Raw genomic sequence first — 10,000 nt, 5'->3', positions numbered from 1 at the left:
TTGCACAGCAGTTGTAGGACAAGTACATGGCATCTAAACCTCACCAATCCCAAGTCTTTCACGCCTCTTTCATCTACCTTCCCTTCCTCGCACATTTTATTCCTAACCACGTGGTATTTCCTCCATCCGCCACGAGTTGGCGCTGTACGAGCTCGCGCCAACCCGTCCACCGCTAACACATGGAGTCAGTTCAACTCTCGTAACCTGACCGTGAGGAGCACCGAGCTGCGCGCTGACTACCCGCCCTGTGTGCCGATTCCAGTGTGTTGTTACCGTGAGTTGTTGCAGCAATGGACTCTAAGAGACACCCACCTAGACCTGTCAACCTCGAGGAGGCTGACGACGGTGTTGTAGAATTCTCTCCTCTCAACCAAGACGAAGATGAAGGCACTGTGACAATCGAAGTGCCCGTAACTGAAGAACGTGCAGCATGGGGTTCTAAGATGCAGTTTATGCTGTCTTGCATCTCCCTCTCCGTCGGCCTGGGCAACGTGTGGCGCTTCCCCTATCTCGTGCAGCAAGACGGAGGAGGTGAGTGTCTTCAGACCATTCCGTTTGGAATAGCAGTTCGCGGCGTGGACAGCAGGGGGAGAGAGACAGAGAGAGAGAGAGAGAGATAGAGATAGATAGATAGAAAGAGAGAGAGAAAGGAACGATTTCCTGTTCCTTGTTGTTGTCCTTTTTCCTGCCAGTGTGCAAGGACTTTGTGCGAATGTTAGCAAATATTTTGGTGCAGAGTCGGTTTAAAGAAAGAAAAGGGAGAAAGACTGTGCGTCGCGTGGCCCTGCCGAGGCCTTCCGGCGCGACGGTGGCGAACTTGCTGGCGAAGTTGTTCACCTTTAAGCTTCGCTGATCAGTAGTTATTGTTGCAAGTTTCTTTAGGTTCACACAAAAATGCATCATGAGTTTTGCATGAGTTGAATATAGCTAGATAGATAGATAAAGATAGATTGATATAAACACACACACACACACACACACACACACACACACACAAACATCACACACACACACACACAAACATACACACACGCGCGCGCGCATGTGTGTGTCTACATATATATATATATATATATATATATATATATATATATATATATATATATATAGCTATACTATTACTTATTATATAATAATATATATATTTGTTTAGTAATATACTATAATATATAAGCATATAGATATACATACAGATTAAAATCCATACATTACGCTATTCACACAGACATATAGTTTAGCTCACACATACACAAACACACACACACGCATAAGAACACATACACGCATAAACACACACATAAACTCACACACAAACACACACATACAGATAGATAGATAGATAGATGAATAAATAGCTAGACAGATAACAGTACATAGATGTCTTGTATATGAGTTGTATGATACTGTTATCTCCGTATACTGTTATACATGTGTGTGTAAATGTGTATATTTGTACAAGCCTGTGTATTTGTGTGGGATTTTATGATTGACAGATGAAAAGAGGATCTGATAAGAAAAAATGGATAGATAGACGGTACGGTAGATAGGTATAATATGAAAAAATATTAATGGGGGTATGTGTATCATATATATATATATATATATATATATATATATATATATATATATATATATATATATATATACATATGCATATAAATAAATGTGTGTATGTATATATATACACACATATACACACACACACACACACACACACACACACACACACACATATATATATATATATACATATATATATATATATATATATATATATATATATAATATTATATATATGTATATATATATATATATATAGTATATATATATATATATATTATATATATATAATATATAATGAGATAGAGAGAGAGAGAGAGAGAGAGAGAGAGACGGACAGACAGACAGACAGACAGATAGACAGACAAACAGACACACAGAAAGCAGACAGACAGACAGACTTGATTGACAGATGAATGAATGGATGGACTTTAGAAGACAGCTAGGTAGGAAAGAAAGATAGATATAAATAGTGTTCGACAATTTATTCGATAAATTGATAGATTAATTTTGACAGGCAAATATATATTTCTCACATCACACAAACACACACACACACACACACACACACACACACACACACACACACACACACACATATTTACACGTAAATGAGAAATACTGGTGTGGTAGAAAGCTATGACTGGGCGATCTGGATGTACTCAGCCTACATAAACTGATTATATTTTTTATTCTGCATCATCATGACCGCGTGATCACGATGAATCACTCTACCGCCTTAGAGCACTAAGGTATTCATCCACACGCTGTCACATTCATGCAAAGTACACACTGTCTGCTCAATGCGGCGGTTTCGGAACGCTTCGAACGGTTGCCAGTGCTTGATCGAAACAGTGTTCGCTCTTCGCTGTGAAACCGGATGAGTTTGTGAATCTCATGATCTTTGGGATAACGATGTATCCAGATGTGTGCGACTGTGTGATATATGAATAGGTAGGAAAATATACAAATAAACAGGATGTTAGGTCGGTATACATATAGAGAGAGAAATTATAGAAAAATAGAGAGATTACAAGAGATTGAAAAACTCGATGTGCCTAGTGTTAGTGCATGGGAGTTGTATTCCTGTGGTGGCGGCACTTTGCTGACGCATATAATGGCTGTTTAAAGACCCATGCTGACCTGTGACCCTGGGGATGATATCGATGCACAGAACATAGACTTTAAAATTGATAGTGTCATTGAATAGATGAAAACGAGCCAATTCCCTTTTCATTCATGTAATTAGGGGTTCGTAGTAATGTCGTAAACAATAGTGTGTATGTATGTGTATATTGTTCACTGTGAAAGCCTCCATCTCCATTATCAAGATAGATTCATTGCTTGGATATATAATCTTAAGCGGATGGAATGGGGTTTAAGCTCACCTTATATTTGATGATCCCAGTCTGCAGAGTTGACCTTTGCTGTACGGATGACCTGTGGCCTTTGTGATAACCTTTGACCTATAAAGCCAATATGAGGATCTGGGGTCACTCCGCTTGAAGAGCATTCTTGCATTCATTACCAGGATAATGCCATAATCGAAGAGAGGTACAGATAAAAAAGAGAGGCAGAAGGAATAGGAAAAGAGAGAGAAAAAGGGTGATGTTTGTCTCTTAACGTTAGAACGTTGAGGATGGTCATGCTGTGTGTTGAAGAGGCGCATTTGAAGGTTTTACAAGAGCTGGACGAATTTTACTTCCAAAGAGTGTCTGCGTGTTCATTTGACTAAGGTGCGTGCCTTTGGAGCTTCACCGACAGGCAGACAGACACAACAACATGCGAGAAACTCTCCCACACACGCGCCCAAGTTCAAACAGGCTCAATACGTGGCACTCGGTTTTCCATAACACACACGCGCTTACAAATACACAGCAACAGTCGCAGCAACATCCATAGACATAGAAGTAGACGCAGAAATAGACATAGGCATAGACATAGACATAGACACAGACATAACAACCACAGACACACCAGAGACATGCATACATGCAGACAACCTGATAACCCCATGCGCATGCCTGTGCTAATTCATACTATCATACACACACACACACACACACACACACACACACACATAGAGAGAGAGAGAGAGAGAGAGAGAGAGAGAGAGAGAGAGAGAGAGAGAGAGAGAGAGAGAGAGAGAAAGAGAAAGAGAGAGAGAGAGAGCCCCCGAGTGCACAGCTTTGAAAGTATTGATTTGCCAGAGTGGGGGACACATCACTGCAGACGCTCCGCCTTTGCTACCCCATGCACACTGACTAGCCTCGCTTTTAAATCCTGCACTTCGTCTGCGCCTGCATGCGCATTTCGAGACACGAACGATCCTCGCATTTTTGCTTCATTTCTCTTATTTTGGAAAGGTTGTGTAATGAATTTATGAAATACGAAGAAAAAAAAAGGGTTATGCAATGACCTTGTTAAATATGAAAATAAGGACTCATTCCTCTAATTATTTTTATACTTTGCGATGCACAGTCCTCCAGGCTTAGCCGCATAGACATTTCGAAATTCCCTTCGTTGTATATCAAAACTTATTTATGCGTTATATGCGAACGTGGGACACTCAAGCATTTATCTCGAGCACGTTGCTTTGCCCGTTCGTTTGTCGTGACAAATTGCTTGTTTGCCTCTGCCTGTTTACATGTGCGGCTAGTTTGGTTGTTTGATTAATAAAACAGTAAAAAAAATGAAGATAATGAGGAGAATGTTGATGGTAGTGAGTAACAAGAACAACAACAACAGTTGTAACATAAAAATGGTAATGACAATGGCAAAAAGAAAAAAAAATATGAAGATCTTTCTACTGATACGTAGTAATGATGATAATGATGATGATGATGGTGATGATAGGATAATAATGGTAATGATAATAATAATAATAATGATGATGATGGTAATAATGATAATAATAATTATATTATATAATAATAATAATAATAATAATAATAATAATAATAATAATAATAATAATAATAATGATAATTCTGATGACAATGATTAATAATAATGATGATGATGGGATATATATTAGTAAATGTATTAACTGTTACTGATAATTATGAATGTGATATTAATATAAACAGCTATTACTTTACTGTTTAATGTGATATTAATGAAGCATTATTATGTGATATTCATTTGGAAGTCATGTAAAAAAAAGAAATGTATTGAACTTTTGAATTTTATTTTATCATAATTACTCGATGTCTCATCTTTTTTCGTTTTTATTTTTTTTTTTACTTACTTGTTCATAATTTATAATAGAAAAAAAAAGTTTGTAATTCAGTCGGTTTGTTCTTTTCTCTCATTTTCATTAAATTATTCATCTGTTTGTTTATTAATCTCTTTATTAATTTATTTACATACTTATTTATTTATTCACCTATCTACGCACCTATTTCGTTACTTCCTTGCGTACATATTCATTCCTTTATTTTGCTTTAGATCGAGGCGCGCGAGGCTGTACTTAAGGATACGAATATTTTATCGATTAGACATGCCATGACATATCGATTTTTCATTTCTGTGATCATGTCATCCTGTGTTTTATTATTTGTCCCTTTGCTGCGTCGGTGATGAAAGAGATGAGTAGGAGAAGCAGTTGAATAAACGGATAAGAGAGATATGAGTGAAGAACGAGATAAATGAATCAGGTATGGAGTTATTACGTGGATATTTGCGTATGGAGAGAGGCAGGTCGATTAATGAAGTAAATTTGATTTCTTACGTACATAAATAAATGAAAATAAATGAAAAGAAATAAATTTTCTGACCTTCTTTACTCTCCCCTACCCCCCCCCCCTCAAATTCCACAACCGCATAATCCGCATAAAAAAAAAAAAAAAAAAAAAGAAAAATACTGTTATCGTGTCACGAAAATCGATACACACGTCTGCAATGTCAAGACGAAGGAACGAGCGATGGATAGATCTCGATAGATAGTTTTCGTGGCTGTAAATATCTCTTGCTTTTTTTGAGAGGGAAGGTGTGAGGGAGAGGGAAGGGGGGGAGGAGGGAGTAAGGAGAATGATTACTTAGTGGCCGGGGCTTTTGTTTTCGGAAGATCACAATCCCGTTATGGTGTATCTTTTTTTTTTTGGGGGGGGGGTATCAGTTCTCTATCTTCTTTTTTATCATTATTATTTATGATTGGTAGTTACTTTTTCTTTTTTGGTCTCTCCCTCTATCTTTCAATCTCCCTCACTTACCCTCTCCCTCCCTCATCCTCCCTGTCTCTCTTCCTCCCAACTCCCCCCACTCTTAAATAATAATAATAAAAAAAATAATGAAAATAGTAACAAGCATTATATATATACCACCGTAGCGTAGCGTACACTCTACTACACGAATCTGTATACTGTTTGTATAAACGTACTATCTGTGACGTATTTCCTGTCTGCAAGCTTATCTAGAGCCTGACATCCAGTTTACATTTCGAGAAACATATAAAATTCCATTAGGATCATTATTATGTGAACTCAATACATTATTTTACGTTGATATTGATGCAGTTTATAATCTCATGTACCACATTCTTTTAAAAAATATTCACGTATGCCAATCATTCACTCAAAATACAGGCATACATATACGTGGATGAATACAAATATATGTACTTGTGAACGAGATGAAATGAAACACGGCCACAATGATAAGGGAAATGCTAATTCGTGAAAATTCGGGTCTACGCACATTCATCAGGCGTTAAAACCGAAAACACGAAAGTAATAAAAAACAAATAAATAAATAAACGAATAAATAAAACCAATAATATAAAAATTACATACATAAAACTACACACGAACAGACACACATAAACAAACAAGTGCACTCAGTCATGCGCACACACGCACCCACTGCGCACACGTGAGTCCCCCGCACATACCCGCTCATGCACTTTCATTCAGCACCGATCGCAAAGCCTGATAATGAATGCAAGTCCCGACTTTGCCTGTGTGCTTTATGTGGTCGATGATGAGCAGGAAACAGGCGGTTTGCGATTGTTGTCATCCAGGTGCGGTCATGCAGGTGGGTTTCTGCAGACAAGGGACAATTATCCTGATTACTTGTGGTAACATTCTTGGTATGTAGCAGGACCTTTTGCATCGGTCGCAAAATGAGGAAGAGGAAGTGAGAGAGGGAGAGGGAGAGAGAGAGGGAGAGAGAGGGAGAGAGAGGGAGAGAGGGGGAGAGAGAGAGGAAGAGAGAGAGAGAGAGAGAGGGAGAGAGGAAGAGAGAGAAGAGGAGAGATAGAGAGATAAAATATGTGTATATATATATGTGTATATATATATATATATATATATATATATATAGTATATATATATATATATATAATAATATATATATATATGCACACACACGCACACAACCAAACACAACACACACACAACAACACACACAAAACACACACACACACACAACAAACACACACACACCACACACACACACACACACACACACACACAAACACAAACAAACAAACACATATGTATATATATATATATATATATATATATATATATATATATATATATATATATATATATATATAAAGACAGACACACACACACACACACACACGCACACACACACAGCTATGACCCGTATGTATATGACAGCATACATCTGGTCTAACACAGCCACAGGGTACACACATAAACCAGATTCCTTCTGCTCCTCAGAGGTTTCCTTGCTATCTTATGAAGCTTGCGGCTGCTGGATTGTGTACTGTTCAAAGAGAGAGGCTCGAGGAGACAAACCAGTGCCCCTTATTGTAACTACTTGTTGGTGAACCTCATGACCTGCTTCGGGTGGGGAGAGTATTCACGGATTGTAACGGGATCACTTACTTACGTTCTATCACATTTCTTCCCGGAAATCTTCAATAAATAAAAAAGAAGAAGAAAAAAAGACGAACGAACGGAAGGTAGAATACGATACGATTTCGTTTGTTATCATGTTTTTGCTTGTTTATTTCAATAGATCCTCTCACTATTTATGACTGCGGAGAACAATATCATTTCCCAGAATCAAAGTCCTCTCTCTCTCTCTTTCTCTCTCTCTCTCTCTCTCTCTCTCTCTCTCTCTCTCTCTCTCTCTCTCTCTCTCTCTCTCTCTCTCTCTCTCTCTCTCTCTCTCTCTCTCTCTCTCTCCTCTTTCCTGTTCTCCTGCTCGAACCATGGAAAAAGGAGTCTGGCAAGTAAAGGCCAGAAAATCTCACTATTTTTTTGCCTGGGATCGTGGAGTCGCTGTCCCCCAGGACTTGTGAGGGTCTTGTTCAGATGTTGGATATACGTCGATGGTTCAGTTTATTAACGTGAATATGATTCATAGCGCATGAAATGCGACGATTTTAATGGAGGAAATAAGAAAGGAGAAAGGGAAAATTTAACAGTATGCATCTCTGCCTTGGGAAGGGAATTCAATCATTTAATATCAAAGAAAGAAGTCGAACATCGTCGAGTTTTTTGAGGTTATCCCAAGGGGAGTTTGACAAACACCAGCAGCTCCTTGTGAATACATCCCTGTCTCATTGCCTCGATTTACAGTTTCTTGGTAGAGTAGCAGGATGCGCAGTATTCAGTATTATATAAAGGAAGCAGAGGGGAGAAATTACTATGTATGTAACTAGACGTTTAATGCTGAGGGAAAATGCGATATTTTTTCTCTAATAGCAACAGTTTTTGTAGTAATAAAGGGTGGTGATAATGGTGGTGAAGGCGTTGTTGATTTTATAAGACATAGAATATAAAAAGCAATGATGATAGTGATGAAGGCATTAATGAGAACTACAATACTAGGAATTTTGATTATACACAGATAATAATCATCATGACCATCACAGTTATCCGTTATCATCACAAATGCAACGTTTGTCTGTTCTCTCCCCCCTTTCTTGTTACTTTTGCTTTTTTCTTCAAGACACGAGCGTCTCCCTGGTTCTCTTGCAAGAGATTTAGGTCCCCTTTAAGAATCAGGGTTTAGAATCGCCTTGGATAAACAGTAACGTCTGGGAGCCCGACCACCGTAGAGCTCCTGAGAGTCGTGGAAAGCCCTTCTGGGGGCCCCTGGGACGCCTAGCTTGGGCCCCTAAGCTGCAAAGGACGGTCGGGACACGCTAGGGCGGTGCATGTCTCAGGCGAAATCTCATCCTTGGAAATATCTTAATCAGCAACGCGCCAGGAGGAGGCGAACCGAGGGGAGAGGGGGAAGAGGGGGGAGGAAGGAACCAGAGGGCCGTGGAGGGGAGGGAGCGAGGAGGCGTGGGGGGGAGGGGGAAGGGGGTATCAGGGTGGGGCCACGGGGATAGTTGTGGGATTCAGTCCGGATTGTAAAAGGGATTAAACCCAGACGTCCGATTGTCTCCAGTGGCGTCAGATCCTTTGTTTAGAGCATCGCGCGTCTCTTTTGTTTCTCGTTCACTCTCAGTCGTCGGGGATCCTTTTAATTTTACTTAAAGCAACGAGGCATTTGATTCCATTACGACTTTTCGGAATAATGTGCTACTTTGTTATTCTTATATCGGACGTTGTGCAAATAGTGATAAAATAATGAAGATGATGGTGATGGTAATCATCATCATCTCACGTTCCTCATCATCATAACGATGGTGATAATCAAATAAAAATGATAAGACTGACAGTGAATAATAATCATAATGATGATGATAAGAATGATTCTGATGATACTACTACTACTAAGGATAATGATAATATAATGTTAATAATAATGATGATGATGATAATAGAGATAATAATAGCAGTCATGATTATGATAACAATAATAATATTGATGTTAATAATAATAATAACAATATAATAATAATAATAATAATGATAATAATAATAATAATAATAGTAATAATAGTAATAATAATTATTATCATCATTATAAATGATAATGATACTACTACTATTGATAATGATAACGAAGGTAATAATGATCAGAAAGAATAACAACCATGACGTTAGTGTCTGTATGAGACAGATAGAGAAAGAGAAGAGAGAGATAAATAGATAGATAGATAGATAGATAGATAGATAGATAGAGAGAGAGAGAGAGAGAGAGAGAGAGAGAGAGAGAGAGAGAGAGAGAGAGAGAGACATACACACACACACACACACACACACACACACACCACACACACACACACACACACACACACACACACACACATACACACACACACACAACACACACACACAACACACACACACAACACACACACACACACACACAAACACACACACATATTAACACATCAAACACACGAATTACACACAACCAAACAGACAGAACAGTACCTCACTTTTTTTCTCCCCGAATCGAGCGGGTGACACGGAGCGGGTAAGCAAAGCGACCTATCCACATAGACAGACCTCGAGGAAGGAACGAGTTTGACAAAATAACACTGTGGGAGATCAGATGTCGA

The 10,000-nt window shown here is 38.6% G+C and overlaps 1 protein-coding gene across 5 annotated transcripts in view; it reads left to right on the top strand.

Annotated features, from left to right (window-relative positions):
* Positions 1-177: 177 nt before the first annotated feature.
* Positions 178-10,000, top strand: part of LOC119583676 (sodium- and chloride-dependent transporter XTRP3A-like) — a 79,226-nt gene continuing 69,403 nt past the window's right edge. The window contains exon 1 of one of the 5 annotated variants that reach the window (XM_037932491.1): positions 178-531. In XM_037932491.1, coding sequence (XP_037788419.1) covers positions 291-531 — 241 coding nt within the window. In that variant the 5' untranslated portion in view covers positions 178-290. The remainder of the gene's footprint in view (positions 532-10,000) is intronic. The other 4 variants (XM_037932325.1, XM_037932406.1, XM_037932627.1 and 1 more) reach the window with 4 other exon arrangements.

Source organism: Penaeus monodon, chromosome 1 (genome assembly GCF_015228065.2).
Source record: "Penaeus monodon isolate SGIC_2016 chromosome 1, NSTDA_Pmon_1, whole genome shotgun sequence".
Lineage (NCBI taxonomy): Eukaryota > Metazoa > Arthropoda > Malacostraca > Decapoda > Penaeidae > Penaeus > Penaeus monodon.
Note: the sequence above shows the minus strand (reverse complement) of the source record. Positions and strands in the feature narration are given on the sequence as shown.